This window comes from Aegilops tauschii, chromosome 3, assembly GCF_002575655.3.
Source record: "Aegilops tauschii subsp. strangulata cultivar AL8/78 chromosome 3, Aet v6.0, whole genome shotgun sequence".
Lineage (NCBI taxonomy): Eukaryota > Viridiplantae > Streptophyta > Magnoliopsida > Poales > Poaceae > Aegilops > Aegilops tauschii.
The window spans coordinates 13,689,063-13,706,134 of NC_053037.3; the positions used below are offsets into that span (position 1 = coordinate 13,689,063).

At 46.7% G+C, this 17,072-nt stretch overlaps 3 protein-coding genes across 3 annotated transcripts; 1 reads left to right on the top strand and 2 right to left on the bottom strand.

Moving 5' to 3' along the window:
- Window positions 1–1,671: 1,671 nt before the first annotated feature.
- On the top strand, window positions 1,672–5,543 carry LOC120961792 (endonuclease 2). Its single transcript, XM_020319841.4, has 8 exons — window positions 1,672–2,013; window positions 2,154–2,325; window positions 4,204–4,308; window positions 4,395–4,534; window positions 4,637–4,729; window positions 4,818–4,885; window positions 4,990–5,063; window positions 5,169–5,543. Exons 1-8 carry the CDS (start codon window positions 1,888–1,890, stop codon window positions 5,300–5,302), a joined length of 912 nt encoding a protein of 303 aa, XP_020175430.1. The 5' UTR covers window positions 1,672–1,887; the 3' UTR covers window positions 5,303–5,543.
- A 213-nt stretch (window positions 5,544–5,756) lies between these two features.
- LOC109761048 (protein MAO HUZI 4, chloroplastic) lies at window positions 5,757–7,283 on the bottom strand. The gene is made up of 6 exons (XM_020319843.4): window positions 7,030–7,283; window positions 6,754–6,931; window positions 6,517–6,617; window positions 6,311–6,439; window positions 6,076–6,164; window positions 5,757–5,981 (listed from the first exon to the last, which is right to left on the bottom strand). The coding sequence occupies exons 1-6, from the start codon at window positions 7,075–7,077 to the stop codon at window positions 5,843–5,845; spliced, it is 684 nt and encodes a 227-aa protein (XP_020175432.1). The 5' UTR covers window positions 7,078–7,283; the 3' UTR covers window positions 5,757–5,842.
- Window positions 7,284–7,674: 391 nt separating this feature from the next.
- LOC109761046 (uncharacterized) lies at window positions 7,675–14,417 on the bottom strand. The gene is made up of 10 exons (XM_020319838.4): window positions 13,674–14,417; window positions 13,168–13,305; window positions 10,675–10,860; window positions 9,991–10,128; window positions 9,753–9,874; window positions 9,166–9,307; window positions 8,956–9,085; window positions 8,789–8,868; window positions 8,570–8,701; window positions 7,675–8,254 (listed from the first exon to the last, which is right to left on the bottom strand). Exons 1-10 carry the CDS (start codon window positions 14,163–14,165, stop codon window positions 7,994–7,996), a joined length of 1,821 nt encoding a protein of 606 aa, XP_020175427.1. The 5' UTR covers window positions 14,166–14,417; the 3' UTR covers window positions 7,675–7,993.
- Between the last annotated feature and the right edge of the window lie 2,655 nt (window positions 14,418–17,072).

Here is a 17,072-nt window from a genome sequence, read left to right on the forward strand (position 1 = left end):
TGCCTTTTACTTTTCTTTTTAATTTTCGAACATCTTTCAAATTAGTGCACATTTTATTAGAAATAATGAAGATTTTTTTAAATCATGAAAAAAATTGAATTCATGAACATTTTCTCAAATTGTGAAGAATATTGGAGATTGTGAATACTTTTTGAATTTGCAATCTTTTTTTACAATTTTGCAAACATTTTTTGAAATTGTGATTTTTTTTGAAATTTGGGAAGAATTTCTAAAATTAATGAAAACATTGATTTGACGAACATTTTTCAAATTATGAACTTTTTATAAAAATGCGGGGAAATTAGATTCGTGAACATTTTTTTCAATTTGTGATCATTTTTTAAACATTCATGAACATTTTCTGAATTCATGAACATATTTTGAATTTGGGAACAATTTTTTTAATTAGATCTTTTTTTCAAATGCCGGTCATTTGTTGATTTTGACATTCATGAACAGTTCTCAAATGTAAAAAATAAAAGAAACAAAACGGAAATAATGAAAGAAAATGAAAAATAGGAGCGCCCAGCCCCACACAGGCCGGCCCAAAATGTGCTGAGGCGCAAGGGGTGCGTGTTGGTGGCTATTCGCCGACCTATGTGCGAAATTGGGGCTCCCCAACGTTTCACGTTGCTGCCTCCTCCTTAGTTGTAGCGTCGTCTGCAACCGCTTCCGGACGTCCCGAGTACATGATGACGACGTCATGGACGCCGCCTCGACCCCCATGTCCTAGTCCATCGGTTTGGAGTTGGATCCCAAGACTTCAACAAGTGTTGCACCTCCAACGGCCTACCTCCACTGCCTAGGCCAGTATCTCGTTCACCCTTGCCGGCCGCGAGTCGGGCGCAAAGGTGAAAAACCCTATGCCATTGCATGTAGGTGCCAGCCTCCCCCTGCTTGCGCCGTAGCGGCCTCCAATGAAAAGGAAGGAAGAAGACAGGTCGCGTCGTTGCCCTTCCTTCCTTCGTTCCGACAGCGGGCGAAACTCGGCACCTTCCGAGTCCTACGTCGGACCGGAAACGTCTCAATGAGGTAAAAAAAAACCATCCTTTACCTTTGTATTCAGTTTGTTCGATTAAATGTGAGGTGACCGTGAAAAGATGTTGGCAAACGTGCAATGAAAAAAATATCAGTGACTTGATGAGGACAAGGAATGAGCACGCGTAGAAAAGCATGCAATAAAAGGTGGAGATGGAGGAGAAGACCTCAAGAGAGGAGGACGAGGTGGGATGCTACGCAAGAGAGAAGACGGCTTCATAAGAAGAAGGAGGCGCATAGGCTCGAAATTAAGGAGCGTCGAGCCACCACTAAACACATAGCCAAGGAGAACCGATTCATCATGTTGGATGCGAGCTCCATAGATTCAGTGCCGAGAGAATTTTTTAAGTAGACACGAATGGAAATCATACACTCTAGGTCCGCCGGAGGAGGGGGCGGTCCACATGTTGAAGACGGGGCCGATGCACCCACGGGCAACATGTCATTTGTGCATGCCGCTGGTTAAATGTTTTTGTTTATGCAACTTGTTTGAAGTTATGTGCATGATTGCTTTTTGAATTGTGTGATAAAATGTTTGATCTTAAAGGCAATCGAAGTATTTTGAATAAAAAAACATTATGGAGATTGAGATATTTTGTGCTCGAGTTGCTCTAGGCCACGATCAGCCCGGCCCATCGTGCCACCAAATTACACGTTACATTGCGGCCTGCGAGACCCGGAGTACATAAAGGAAGCCCAAACCCGAAGCAACTTCCCCAACCCGAGACGACCAGCAGAAAAAAGGAAAAAGCAGAGGACCCAGCTCCCCTGCCCCCTTCCTCCGCCAACGGCGCAAGAAGCAGAGGAGGGCAAGCCGGCGGAGCAGAGCAGAACAGAGGGACAGGGGAGATGGCGGCACCGCGCCCACAGCCGCTGCTGCTCCTGCTCCTCGTCGCGCTGCTGGCTGCCTCCGCGCCCCGCCGCGCCGACGCCTGGGGCAAGGAGGGCCACATCATGGTCTGCAAGATCGCCGAGGTACTGTACGCCCCCTTCCCAAGAAGATAATAATTCCGTCGGATCGAGCTGGGGGCTGCTAGCTCGTGGGTGAGGATGAAGGAAGGAATGTGCCTGCGTGCGTGCGTGCGTGCTGAATTGGGTTTGTGTGCTGCGTGCAGAGGTACCTGTCGGAGGAGGCGGCGGCGGCGGTGCAGGACCTGCTGCCGGAGTCGGCCGGCGGGGAGCTGTCGACGATGTGCCCGTGGGCGGACACCATGCGCTTCCGCTACCACTGGGCCAGCCCGCTCCACTACGCCAACACCCCCAACGTCTGCAACTTCAACTTCTCCCGTCAGTTCATCCTCCTCCCCCTTCTTTCCTACTAGTACCTTTCTAGTTCGATCAATTGTGGTTTCTGATGCAAAACCGAACAGAGTTTAATTAGTGCCATGACTAGTGTTAAACCAGCAAGAAGATGCTTTTCTTTTTCAATTCCCTAATAACACATATGGTATTTAAAAGATACACATGTCCCTATAAGACCAATGATTTTTGCTATTGAACAATTGTCTAGAATTATTTATCGCAAGTCAATTATGTGCCTACCCTTTTCGTATAGAAATATTGAAGTTATTTATAGCTTATTGCAAGTCTAGCAAATGTGCAGTTTTAGAGGGTTGAGATTCACAGCCTTTTCTGGAAAATACTCAGATTTATTATAAAAGTTCACTAGAAGTGCAAAGCACCCTAAATATGATAATTACATTGAGGTCTCTGGACCATCGAACAACCATTGCTGCTGTCAGAACGAGCCATTGTCGCTCTGTTGTTGTCGCCGCCGCTCCCATACTGGAGTCGGCTTGACCTTGTCGATAATAGCCGAGAGGTTTCGTACACCTGCACCCAAGGACCAGTGCCATGGAGTCGTAGTCGTCGCCGTTGATCCCTTGAATCGATCTAAAAAAACCGACACCAAATCTCGTCGTAGCGTACATACGATGAGAAACACTAACCCGGCCGCCTCGAGGAGCTATAAGGAATGTACACCGGAGCTCCTTCTAATCCGTCCCGATGGACGAATTGGAGGAGGATCGAAGTCCGAAAGACTGGCTCGAAGAAGTGTCGCAATCCATCCAAGAGTCCGCCCCTGCATGAACTAAAACCCTAACTTATCTACTAGCAGAACCCGAGGTACCATGACTCTCCTCCCCGCCACCGAGCGCCCGGAGCAGCAGGCGGAGGGGAGGCGAATCCACAAGTGCTCGCTGGCTTGCCTTACGGAAGGGGGAAGAAAGACAACGGACTGGCGGTGGATTAGCTAACAACAAAGAGAAAATAAGTGTTTTTTTACAAGAATAATAAAAGAATGTAAACATTTGTAGGACAATATAAGAAGAAATGTTGTTTTGAGATAAGATTGGTTGCATGCATGAGGGGGGAGGTATCGGCAGATCCTTTGCTTGCACATGCCTATCGCATATGTGCCATCTTGTGAATCCGGGACCAACCGGGGATGTTGCTTGTTGGAGAGTGAGAGAGGTTGAGTCAAGACAAAGGGTTCCCCCACTCTCTGAGCTTAATTAGTTTGCTTGCTTCACGCATCCCCCCACACGATTCCATCCGCACCACATACACATACACCGCTGTGCCGAACCGATCGTTTTCGTCAGGGCAGAGCAGACAGTGTTCCTCCGTCTCGGATCACCTAAATAACTGCACTCCCTCAAAAGAGAGAAACTACACGTGGGCAAGTGAGGGCAATCTGCTGCTATCTAATCTGAATATCTGATCTGGTCTGGCGACAGCAAAATATTGCTGGACTTGTTCTCTTTCGCCGCGCGGCATGTGGCCTTGCACGCGAGCGCGACGGACGGACGGACGGACGGACGGACGCCGGCGATCACCATCACATGGTCACATGGATGATGATGATGGAATGGATGTGACCACATACTAACCTATTATATTATTAACGGAGCATATATATATATATATATGTTGCGACGTGAGACGCACCATTAGTGGGTATATTACGTGCGGTCGTCAGATGAATAGATAATCTAATGTTGTGACGACTAGGCTAGCGAGTGATTTTTTTTTCACCAGATGTCTAGACAGTGTGGTAGCAGAGCCTAGTAGAACAGCCAGGCATAAAGTGTTTTAGTTTGTGTTGGGTTGTTGAGTTGAGCTTGAAGCGTGCGTGAGCTCATGTGGCCGTGTAAATTTCAGGGGATTGCCACAACTCTCGCGGGGAGCAGGGGATGTGCGTCGTCGGGGCCATCAACAACTACACGGACCAGCTCTACACCTACGGGGACTCATCAAAGAGCTCGTGTAAGTGCCCCCCAACACACTGTCGAAACATATGCAACAAGGGCTTCTGAATCTGACGGAGAGATTACCCTGTATTCGCAACGCAGACAACCTGACGGAGAGCCTGATGTTCCTGGCGCACTTCGTGGGCGACGTGCACCAGCCGCTGCACGTCGGCTACGAGGAGGACGAGGGCGGCAACACCATCATGGTGCGCTGGTACCGCAGGAAGGCCAACCTGCATCATGTACGTGTATATCCTTGCCACGCCTCACATCGAACATTCAGACTTGTTATGTTTTTTGGTCTGGACTGAACTTGTCGGAATGTTTCTCTTGTGTGTTGGCAGGTGTGGGATGTCAGCATCATCGACACGGTCATGAAGGACTTCTACAACAAGAGCCTCGACACCATGGTGGACGCCCTCCAGACGAACCTCACGGTGAGTACACCACTAGCCTATCAACAGTTCAAAACACTGCCAGTACCTTCCTTGTTGTGTTTCTAATAATGCTAGCTGTGAGCTGCAGGAGGGATGGTCCGACGATGTCGGTCACTGGGAGAACTGTGCCAACAAAGAGGCGACCTGCGCAAACGAGTATGATTCCATACCCAAACACTTGCGCTTTTTTCAGTTCATGTCTTGTGCAACTGATTCGATCACAAGATTTGACATGATATGGTATCAAATCCGCCTTGCAGCTACGCGATCGAGAGCATAAATCTTGCATGCAACTATGCCTACAAAGATGTGGTGCAGAACATCACCCTAGGAGGTCAGTGTCTATGTTCACAGCAGTACTTGTAGAAACTACAGCAGTGTATACATTTTGCCTAGCTAGAGTGCAGTGCTAATGGTTGGCAACTCTTCTGAAATGCAGATGATTATTACTTCACCCGGTACCCGGTTGTGGAGAAGAGGCTAGCACAGGCCGGCGTCAGACTGGCGCTGATACTCAACCGTATATTCGACAAGAAGAAAGAAGCAGATGCTATGCCGTTATACATACAGTAAAGTAGCTATACTACTTGTACAAATATAGAGTAGATATACGGGCTGGAAGGTATTGTAGCTGCCGCTGACACGCCAGTTTGATCAATTACCACTTCAATAGGTATACGCGTTCTGTAATAATAGTCACGCAACCTTGGCACACCATTCAGAAATTCAATTGTTGTAAAGTTGTAGTCTATTTGCTTGAACGATAAACAAATCCACAAGTGCAGTTGAAAGCGATATTTTATCTTTCTCTCATCTTCTTCATTTCTTTACATTAGTGTGTTACCGTTAAATCTGAGACATGATATAAATTAGTTGTACATTTCTTGGTGTCATGACTCGATGGTACAAATAACCTGTTCTACTAGCCCTTCTATGAACCCATGATGGCGAGTAGATTCAGTTTCCTGAGCCAATTCCAATAGAATGGGTGGGAACAATCAATGTGAAATCTATATAGAACAAATGGTGCACCAAATCAATTTTATTCATATATCTGAACCTCACGATCTGAGACATCTAAACAAGGGGAGCCTGTCTACAGGCAATCGGTCGTCAGTGTGATCGACCTGTGGAACCCGCGAGTACCTTGGTCAGCGCGTGAGCGGCGATCCCGATGGGGCAGAAGAGCAGGCACAGCGAAACCGAATGCCTGGTCTCGATGTTGTTCTTGATTCCATCATGGTACACTTGTCTGCATCACCAGCAAGGAAAAAAGGAAACACAAACATGAACATCTGGTTCACAATCGCATACACTTGAAAGTGAAGAAACAAGGGCTGACTGACCTTGCAGCAAAGAGGTCGACGGCAAGGAGGTGGATCCAGGCGGAGGCGACGGTCATCTCGCTCGCGAACATCCTCACAATGCCAGGCAACTACACGCAAGATCAAGGAACCAAACATATGTGATATGCCGAGGCACAAGAACGTTCAGACAATGCACAACGCTACTGAATTTTAGTTTTGCTGTGAGAGTGCAGAGCCAGTAATGGCATTGAACATTCAGAGTGTGAGGACTGACCTCGGGGAGCCAGTACTTGCTGGCGAACATGGCGCGGATGGTGTCGGGGGTCCAGGAGAGGTAGAGCAGGTAGGCGTAGAGGAGGCCGAGCGCCACGTAGGGGGCGGTGCTCTCCACGGTGCGCTTAGTCTGCGGCAGCAAGAATAAGAAGACATGAGTCTACTCTGGCCGCGTGGGGAAGAAGAGGAAGGTGGGGGTGGGCTTACGATGCTGGCGTTGGGGGCGGCGATCATGAGCGTGTAGAAGGGGAGGACGGCGACGGTGCCCAGTGTGAAGGCGGAGCTGGCAATCTGGGACGTGGACATCCCTGTACGTGAGGAGCAAGAAATAATTCATTCAGTCAGTCAACCCATGGCCTTGCGAGGTCGTGGACGGGCTACCAGAGTGGAACTGCCAACTCTCGGTGAAGAGAAAAGAGTGTGGCGAGAGTGGCGAGTGCGTACATGCGCGAGGCCGGAGCAGAGGCGCCCTGCAGCGGGCGGCGCAGGGGCCAGGGGCCGGGGCGAGCTCCGGCCGGAGAGGGCCCCAAGAGCAGGCGGGGAGCTGGCCGGAGGGAGCGGCGGCCACTCGCGTCGCCGGCGTCCGCTTCACAGCAAGCAGCAGGGACGGACCAGCTACCACCTGCAGCAGCAGCAGCAGCAGCAAGCGAGAAACGAGCAGAAAGAAGTCAAGCAAAGGCACGAGGAATCGAGGATGGTAGCGAGGCTGAGATGGCTTACCCGCGTGGAGGGGGAGAGCGCGAGGGCGGAGGGGGAGGAGGCCGCCATTTCCAGCCGGGGGTCGGGAGGAGAAGGGGAGAGAGGGCCTCCCCCTCCTTCCCCTTTGTACTAGTCCTCTCCTAGTGGGAGTGGCGAAGCAGGCAAGGCGCCGAGCTGTGGTGCGGTGTGGTATGGTAGGAAGGATTGAGTGACTACTCCACTGATTTCGTTTGCCTTACCATCTTGGGAAGGGCAGGTCAGGTCAGGTCGGTGGCGGGTCCCGCCGGAGTGGGAGGGGGCCTGGACCCTGGACGGTGGCCACCACCACCACCGTCCGTCCAGGTTCACCACCAATTATAGTAGTACGTTCTCACCTCGGTCGCTGGCAACTGTAGCCATGTTGCCCATGTGCCGAGCCTTCACTGGGACACCCCCCTCCCCTCCTCTCTCTCCGCCCGCCTCCTCGCCGACACGTGCCTGCTCCGAGCCGTCATCTCCAACAGATACCCGCACGACTCTGCAACCCACAGTTAGTTGCCTCGGCAAGGCAAGAGAGAAGAGACGAACACACTGCCTGCAAAAAAAAATAAAAGGAAGAGAAGAACAGCATGCAGCATCACAAAGTGAAAGTGGATAAAACACAAACCAACAACAGAGACATGGTAATAAGTTTCAACAACACTTTTGATTTAAAACCAAAACTGTCTCAGACCAACATGGCATGACAGGTAGGATTTCTAATCAGTCCACAGGTCGGGCCATTTGACCCAAACCTTCTCATCCTCATCAGTCTACGGATTAATTAACATAACTTAAAAACAACTGTCGCTGCCACCTCCTCCCAGGAGAACTGTCTTGGGAGAAAGATGCTAAAAACGGTAACCAACTCAGACCAACTAAGTATATCTCTTTGTCTAGGACCTATCCTCTCCCCTCTTTATTTCTCTCCCATCTCCCCTCTCCACTCTCAGTATAAACGGTATGTTCAGAAGGACCGCAGGTACTCCGACGCCATGGCCTGGAGCTCCAACGCCATCGCCTGGAGCTTCTCAAGGTCGGCGGTGAGGTCCAGGTTGGGGGAGAGCATGAAGCCGGCCCCGGCCGCGAGCGCGATCACCAGCAGGCTGCCCTTCAGGCAGGTTGCGCCGCGCGACAGCCTCCCGATGATGGCCTTGCAGTACTTGTCGGCCTCCTTGATGGACGCCTTCTCCCCAGAGTCCTCTGCTTCCTCCAGAGCAGCCTCATTCTGCAATACCAAACCAATATGCACAAGATTAGAACATGCAGATATATGCAGGGATGTGCTGATCGTTCAGTAAATACTACTACAGCTTAAAAAGTGTCGATGCCACATACAGGAGTATCTCTGATAAACAAGTAAATTAGCTTTGCATTCATGCTTATAAAGTGTCAATGCCACATATGTCACATTTTCGCATCACAACAGCTTGAACCTACTTTCTATAGAGCATTTGCTAGTAGAACAACTATGCACATAATTACAACCAGACTGGATGAAGCATCTGAACTGTAAAAAAAGAAGTCGTGCACATAAGCTCACCTTAGCCTTGAGGCTCCTCAGAGTTGCTTTAAGAGCTTCAGAGTTGAGCTTGGGAGAGAGCGTCTTCCAGTCAGCAGTGATTTTGCGCAAGACCGCAACACTGGCTTGGATATTCTCTGCATGAAGCTTGTCCTGGAAACATAAATTAAACATCAGTCTGAGCCACTTTCTTGTATAGGACAGAGCTGTACAAAGGCAAAGAAAAAAAATAGCACTCACCCACAGCTTGTAGGACTCTGGACTCTGAGTCAGGCACCAAATGAACACATCAGTGGCCTCCTTGGCGAGCTCTGCATTATCTGAACATAATACAACAGTAAGCTAACTGAATTTGTAAAACAAAATTAACTGACTCTGTATTGCAGAATGAACACATTTCAACTCACTTTCTTGCATGGCCTTCACAGCCAATGGCAGAAGCTGCTGCGATGCTTGCTTCACAGCTTTGGAGCCAGGAGTACCAACAAGAGCCAGCTCCTTTATTATTGGGTAGGCTGCTTCAAACCTTTCTGTAGCCTAAAGAGTTCAATGCAGAGGTATTAGAATATCGTCTCGTATTAAACATACCACGGAAAGGAAGGGAGAATTTAACAAACCTTGACACGTGCATTAGGCACGGGAAATGTGCATCTCATAAAGAGATCAAGTGTTCCAGCAGGAACCAGGCGCTCCCCCTTCCTAACTGCACCATTCAGTAGCATAGCCCGAGCTTTGGAAGCATTGGGGGTAGTCAAAAATCTGCACACAAAATCTCATTAAACACTTCTGAAGTAATAAAGAGCTCAGATATAATCACAAAGTGTTAAACACATAATTACAGCTAATATAAGAACTAAGGTATGAATTGTACACATATTCACAGTTAATACAAGACCTAGGATGTGAACTCAGATAGTGTTATACACATATTCACAGTTAATACAAGACCTCAGATATAATCACAAAGTGCTATACACATATTTACAGTTAATACAAGACCTAAGATATAATCATAAAGTGTTATACACATATTTACAGTTAATATAAAAACTAAGATATAAATCACAAAATATTATATACATATTTGCAGTTATTAGTATAAACTAAGATATAATCACAAAATGGTATATACATATTTTACAGTCATCATAAGAACTAAGAAATAATCACAAAATGATATATACATATTTACAGCAAGTTATACCTCTCGAGCAATTGCAGAACGAGATCTCTTGATTGAGGATTCCCACTTGACTTTGCACAAACTGTGGGAAATAGGGAATGAGACCAGGAAAACATTCCCGAGACTAGGTCGCCTTGAGATGCCTATGATATAACACGAAAATGAATTTGTGTCAGGAAAATAAAATATGCAGATTAGGGCCTCAGAAGTAAACATTATTAAGAGCGAGCAAGAAGGTGATAAGAAAAATGAGTAATACCTGATTAATAACCCAGGCGATGATGGGAAGCTTTTCCTGTCCAAGATATTTACTGTTCCCCACTATTTTTGGGGAGAGGTTTATTAGTACATCTGGCTTCCTTCTTAAAGTCAAGGCAAGCACAACAAATATTGCAACCTGGCGAAAAAAATGTCAGGTTAAAAACTGAAGTCAAAACATCAACTCAACAAATAATCAGTTAATCACAAGTTCAATAGTCAAGAAGATTATGCTGGAGAAGTTTCCAGAAACTGCAGAAGGTTTGCGCATTGATGAGGAGGACTCGTGCAAAGATGAATGAAATTCCTAAAGTGAACCAAGGAGCTCCAACATAACTACAGGGCCTATTTGTGTTCCACTATCAGAAACCTACATACCTATCGAAAGAATGTATTGGCACTGAAGCAAGCTATAGACCTACCCATTAATGCAAGATGCCAGCAGATAAAATATATAATTTGCAGAACCTACCTACACAATGCAAGATGGTTATTTAGAACAAAATATTTCTACATGCATGGGCACTTCAGTCCACTAGATTGGTGCTAGACTGTAGACTCAGTTGACATATGTCCAGTACTACAACATGTCATTTACAATTACAATACTATTGTGTTCTCCACCATGAATCAACGATTATTAATATGATATAACTAATGATAGTCATGATGGGATGAATGTTACCTGGGCTTTTGGAGTTTGTTGAACAACCTTCTTCGCGCCCTTAGGTCCAACAGTTGGACCTGACAATTCCGACATGATGCTATCTATACACCACAAAACAAATTCTCCCAATGCATCAGGAGATCTCTGGCTGATCCAATCACTTGCAGTCTTGCAAACTGGCTCAGGAACATGGGACAACGGTACCTGTTTCATATATCAAACAATTAGGCTCATAAGAGAAGAAGAGATAAGTGTAAAGCAAGGTATTATAACACTTCAATTTCTCAATATAAGGTAAAAAATGACAATCACATTAATAAAGACACGCATAAATATACTAAACAGTTAACTCATCTCTATAATCGGCCTTGTAGCTTAACTCCCTCACCCCGATTCAGATATCCATTTACAGAAATAGTATGTACCGCCACAACATGTGAAAACTTACTGCAACCATCGGTATGACCAGCACTATTGACATAGATACAGTACACAACAGTCATTATACATTATGATGTAAAAACATGCCTTCTAAGACAGAATTGTAGGCATATAATAATTTGATTATCTTAAGTAACTTCCCATAGTAGCTTGTCAGGAATTCAGAGATAATACTGGACAGCCAACGTACGTAGGTAGAACAACCGTTTTGTAAACCATTAAAGACAGAACTTGAATTAGTACTATTATTGTCGTAATAATACTGAACAGTTGACAAAAAAACATGACTGCTACGCAAACCACCACTACCGACAATGCATTAATTTCATATCAACATTGGGGCGAAACCTTAAATAACTCCACCCTAGCATATCTGGAATTCAGACAAGTAATAATGGTCGATACCAAAGTAGAATAACCGTCTTGTGGACCACTGCAGATGATGCTTGAATTCAAACAAGTACAGCGTAATAATACTAAACAGATAACAAAATCAGCACTACCGTTACTCGAAGCACTACTGGGGATGCATGAATTAGCATAAACAGTGGGGCGACAATTTAAAACTGCATAACCATCCTACTAATCGCAATTATATTTCACATGTATTTCAAATGCAATACTCATATTAATACAGAAGTAAGGAGCCTGTAGTGCACTCACATGGGCCATCTTGGACTAATACTAAACAGGTACCAAAATCGGCATAACCGTTACTTGAACCACTACTCAGGATGCATGAATTAATATCGAAATTGGCGCGAAACCTTAAAATTGTGTAGCATCCAATTAAGCGCAATTCTATTTCACATGCAACTCAAATGCAGCACTCATTATGCATAATAAAGAATTAAAAAGCCTGTAGTAAACTAATGACCATGACCATATTGGACACTGGCAGTAATAATGCTAAACAGATAACAAAACCAGCATAAACTTTACCCAAAGCACTATGACAGATGCATGAATTAGCATCAAAATTGGCGCGAAACAAGCTTAAAACTAGACAATTATCCTATTATGCCCAATTTTACTTCACATGTAATCCAAATGCAACACTCATAAGCACAAGAAACAAGGAGCATGTAGTGAACTAATAACTCACATTGACCATCTTGGACCAATACAAAACAGATAACAAAACCAGCATTACTCAGACCACTACTGAGGATGCATGAATCAGTGTCAACATTTGCGCAAAACCTTTAAAGTGCATAACCATACTAATAAGCGCAATCCTGTTTCATGTAAATCAAACGAACCACTCATATGCATATAGAAACAAGTGAACCAATAACTCACATGGACCATCTTGGACTAATACTAAACAGATAAGGAAAAACACAGCATCACCGCTAATCAACCACTACTGAGGAAGCATGAATAAGCATCAAAATTGGCGCGAAACCTTACAACTGCATAATCATCCTATTAATTGCAATTCGAGCTCACATGTAATTCAAACACAACAAGACCATCTTGGACATTGGTAGTAATAATACTAAACAGGCAACAAAAACCATATTACTGTAACTCAAACCATGACAGAGGATGCATGGATTAGCATTAAAATTGGCGCGAAACCTTAAAATTGCATGACCATGCAATTCTATTTCCCATGTATCAAAATAAAACACTCATATGCATACAGAATTAAGGAGCATGTAATCAACTAACAGCTCACACCAACCATCTTGGACTAATACTAACAGGTAACAAAATCAGCACAACCGTCACTCAAACCACTACTGACGATGCATGAATCAGTATTAACATTAGCGTGAAACATTAAAACTGCATAACCATCCTATCTAATCAGACAAATCTACTTCACATGTACACCTTAAACAACATAACCATCCTATTTAATCACACAATTCTCCAACAAAACCAGCATAAACGTAACTCGAACCACTACTGACGATGCATGGATCAGCGTCAACATTGGCGTGAAACCTTAAAACTGCATAACCATTGTAGTTAATCACACAATTCTACTTCACATGTAATTCAAACACAACATTCATCGTATAAAAAAGTAAGCAGCCTGGGTTAACCAATATAACTCACATCAACCATCTTGGGCATGGGTGACTCCTTGAACATCTTCGCCCAGGGGAACTGGGCCGCGCTCACGTTGGCAAACGCCCGGCCGAAGTAGTCGGCGAAGCGCATGAGCTGGATGCCCTCCTGGTTCTCATACGAGGCCTGCGCAAACAGAGCAAACAATCAGAATCTAACAAAAAGAAAAGAGCCGCAGCCTTTACAGCATCCAGCCCTCACAGCACAGTACCAACCACCAAAGCCTTTCCGAGATCCCATCTTGACATCACGGGATCCCGACTTTCTCGACAGCCCATCCGTACCATACCAGAATTACGCATCTACCTCTAAACACGGAACTAGTCGGAACAGAACAGTGCAAGGGAATTTGAACATGGCCGGCGAGATCCGGCGCTAAACCCCGGCCAGATCCGATCCCTGGGAAGGAGACAAAGCCATGATCCGGCCCGGGCCTCGCGAGATCTGGCCTCTGGGAATGCATTTCGGGGAGCGGGGAGGGGTAGGGGTAGTACCGAGATGTCGACGAGGTGCGCGGCGAGGCTCTCGGCGTCGATGAGCGCGGCGGCGTCGGCGACCGTGACCTTGGGCTTCTTCACCTTGGGCTTCTTGGGCTTCTTGGGCGCCTCGGCCTGGGGGCGGTCCTTGGCCGCCGCGCCGTCCGAGTCGGAGCCCTCGTCGGAGGAGCGGGAGCCCCAGGGGACGCGGGCGTTGGCGTTGGCGTCGTCCGAGTCGTAGCCGGCCGCGGCGTCCCGGGCGGCCTGGATCGCGCGGTGGCGCTCCTGCGAGCGCTTGTCGAGGCCCTCGAAGACGCCGCCGGGCTTGCCGCCCAGATCGGGCGCGGCCGGGGCCACGGCCGCGGGCTTGCGGCTGCTGCGCTTGGCGTAGGTCACCTTCTGCCAGCCGTGCGAGGGGTCGGCGGGCGCGGCGGCGGAGGAGGAGGCGGCGAGCGCGTCCATGGCGGACGAGGAGGAGCCCGCGGCGAAGGCGACGTCGTCCATTGCCATGGCTGGGGTGGGAGCGAGCGGGGTCGGCACGGGGAGGGAGCAGGGGAGAGGCAAGTCGTTCGCTCGCTCTGGTTTGGTTGCGCGCTGGTGGGTGGGGGAGGAGAGCGACGAGAGCCGTGGCCCGAGGACGGGATTTTATTCTGCGCCGGGGGGTGGGGCGGGGGGGGGAGGTGCAATTCGGGAAATCCTCCGTGCGCGTGCGTGCCGTGAGCCGATGCTTCTGCTGCTGTCCCCTGCCCCGCGCCTGCATTGGGACGTAATCCTGGCGAAAAGAAGGACTTTTTTGGGTTTCCGCTCTGCTTTGCTGGACTTTTAATTGGGTGAATTTAGTTTGGGATATGATATGGCGATTGACGGGTGGATTTGATGATGCAAAATATGCGGACACGTCAGTCACTGGCCCCCCTGTGGATGGATGCTTGGGTGGCGAGATAGCCAGGGGGTGGATCGTGAGAAGAAAATGTTGGTAGGGTCACTTTGTAAGCAAGGGGGAAACAATTTGTGCGTATCACCTTTTAGTCCTTTCTGAAGTCAATATTTTATATTGGGAATTTTATATTTTATCTAGTCTCCGAAATTGGATATAAACCCTAAAAGTTTCCGAATCGGACAAACTGGTCACCATTGTTGATGATGTTCTTGCGGGTGAGCAGAGCGAGAGAGGAGATAGGGAGGGTGGCGGGAGAGTGTGAGCTAGTGTCGATTTAAAGAAGCGGCGCGAGTGACGTGGAAAGCGGGCCTTTTTACGTTGCTTTAATCTTAAACTTATCTTTCGGTTATGCTATCTTCCAGATCCGTTAGACGTCTTCTGTGATGCTTTGGATATACATTCGCCGCGGACTCGTGGGTGCGAAGTTTGTCGTGGGTGGATCCGACAAAATGCAGTTAATGATTTCACCTTTTTCGAGCACGACAACATTGTTCTTATTCACGGGCGCAACTAGTTATCACCTATTAACTATACCCGCCGCTTTGGTGAGACGTTATTGGGTGCACGTGAACCGATGCGACCGGCTGATGTGCGGAGCAAGATGGGGAGAGTGGGGACATAGAAGGCGTGAGCCTCTTGTTTTTACTAGAAGGCTACCGACATGGTGTCTAACTGCATGTGCCAGTGTTGCATGCTTCAAATCAGGGTGCATTTTCCCCCGAACGGTGCGAAAAACGTGAGTTATTGTCGATTTAAGGAAGCAACGAGAGTGATGTCGAAAGTTGACTTTTTACATTACTTAAATACTAAATTTATCCCTGTTTATTTTAGTAAACCCTAAAGTTTCCGAAACGGACGAACTGGTCACCATTGTTGATGATGTTCTTGCGGGCGAGCAGAGCGAGAGAGGAGATAGGGAGGGTGGCGGGAGAGAAGGAGTCGGACTCTTGCTTTTACGTGAAGGTTACCGGTACCACGTCTAGCTGCATGCGCCGACGCTGAGTGCTTTTAATCGGGGTGACGTTTCCGGCGCGCGGATGTCGGAAGCACGAGTTGCTGTCGATTTAAAGAACCGGCGCGAGTGACGTGGAAAGTGGGCCTTTCTACATTTCCTAAATCTTAAACTTATTTTTCGATTATGCTATCTTCCAGTTTCCGTTAGACGTCTTTGCGATGCTTTGGATATACATTCCAAAGCAGCGGACTCGTGGGTGCGAAGTTTGTCGTGGGTGGATCCGACAAAATGTAGTTAATGGTTTCACCTTTTTCGAGCACGACAACATTGCTCTTATTCACGGGGGCAACTAGTTATCATGTATTAACTATACCCACCACTTTGGTGAGAAGTTCTTGGCTGCACGTGAACCGATGCGCCCGGCTGATGTGCGGAGCGAGAGAGAATATGTGGAGAGTGGGGACACAGAAGGCGTGAGCCTCTTGTTTTTACTGGGAGGCTACCGCCATGGTGTCTAACTGCATGTGCCAGTGTTGTATGCTTTAAATCAGGGTGAACTTCCCACGCACGGTGCGGAAAACATGAGTTATTGTCGAAGGAAACGGTGACAATGATGTCAAAAAGTTGAATTTTTACATTACTTAAATACTAAATTTGTCCCTTTTGATTTTACTTTTGATATCTTCAACTACGTTATGGTCTTTTATGATGCTTTAGATATGCATACGGCACAGACACGTGAGCGTTAGTTTGTCGTGGGTGAATCCGATAGAAAGTAGTAACTAGTTTAACTTTTCTCGACGGTGAGGCATTGTTGCTCTTCATGAGGGCAACAAGTTATCACACATTAACCATGTTGGCTTTGGTGAAAAGTCGGCGGGTGCACGTGAACCGATGCGTGTAGATTACGCAACTACGTTCCAGGCTTTATGACGGTTTGTATATGCATGTGTCATATGAATTGTGAGCGTCAAGTTTTCGGCGGGTGAATCATACCGGAAATAGCAACTGCCTTTTATTTCTTCCACCTTAGTGGCATTGTTATTATTTACGAGGGAAACTAGTTATTACCATTAAACTATGCTGCATTTTTGTGAGAAGTTGTTGGATGCAGGATGATTACATTATGGACATTATGATGAGTTGGATATGCATTCGTTGCAAAATTTATGGACGTTAAGTTTGAATCCGACAAATGATAATGCCTAGTTTCATTTTCTCTAGCATGGTGACATCATTAGTTGTGGACAACAACAAGGCAACTAGTTACCAACATTGACTATACCAGCTTCCGTGAGAAGTTATTAGGCGCGCATGAATCCCTGTTGTGTGTAGACTAGTTCGTTTGATCGTGGTTCCTATTATTTATTGATGAGGTGTCGTTCTCTAGATATGTTGTATAATAGTGACACATCAGAAAATTCTCTAAGTGGACATCAATATACAGTTATCTGACTAGAAGTCCATTATCGATGTTATAGTTTCACCATTAACATAGAAGAGTCCCTTTAAACTCTCAAAT

Coding starts and splice junctions, on each gene's coding strand:
- LOC109761046 (XM_020319838.4), bottom strand. CDS start 14,165: ATGGCAATGGACGACGTCGCCTTCGCCGCGGGCTCCTCCTCGTCCGCC. Junction 10,129..10,674: donor AACAAACTCCAAAAGCCCAG/GTAACATTCATC, acceptor TTTTTTCGCCAG/GTTGCAATATTTGTTGTGCT. Junction 8,255..8,569: donor TGAGGAGCCTCAAGGCTAAG/GTGAGCTTATGT, acceptor TTGGTATTGCAG/AATGAGGCTGCTCTGGAGGA.
- LOC109761048 (XM_020319843.4), bottom strand. CDS start 7,077: ATGGCGGCCTCCTCCCCCTCCGCCCTCGCGCTCTCCCCCTCCACGCGG. Junction 6,932..7,029: donor CGCTCTCCCCCTCCACGCGG/GTAAGCCATCTC, acceptor CTGCTGCTGCAG/GTGGTAGCTGGTCCGTCCCT. Junction 6,618..6,753: donor TCTGCTCCGGCCTCGCGCAT/GTACGCACTCGC, acceptor CCTCACGTACAG/GGATGTCCACGTCCCAGATT.
- LOC120961792 (XM_020319841.4), top strand. CDS start 1,888: ATGGCGGCACCGCGCCCACAGCCGCTGCTGCTCCTGCTCCTCGTCGCG. Junction 2,014..2,153: donor TGGTCTGCAAGATCGCCGAG/GTACTGTACGCC, acceptor TGCTGCGTGCAG/AGGTACCTGTCGGAGGAGGC. Junction 4,309..4,394: donor GGACTCATCAAAGAGCTCGT/GTAAGTGCCCCC, acceptor TTCGCAACGCAG/ACAACCTGACGGAGAGCCTG.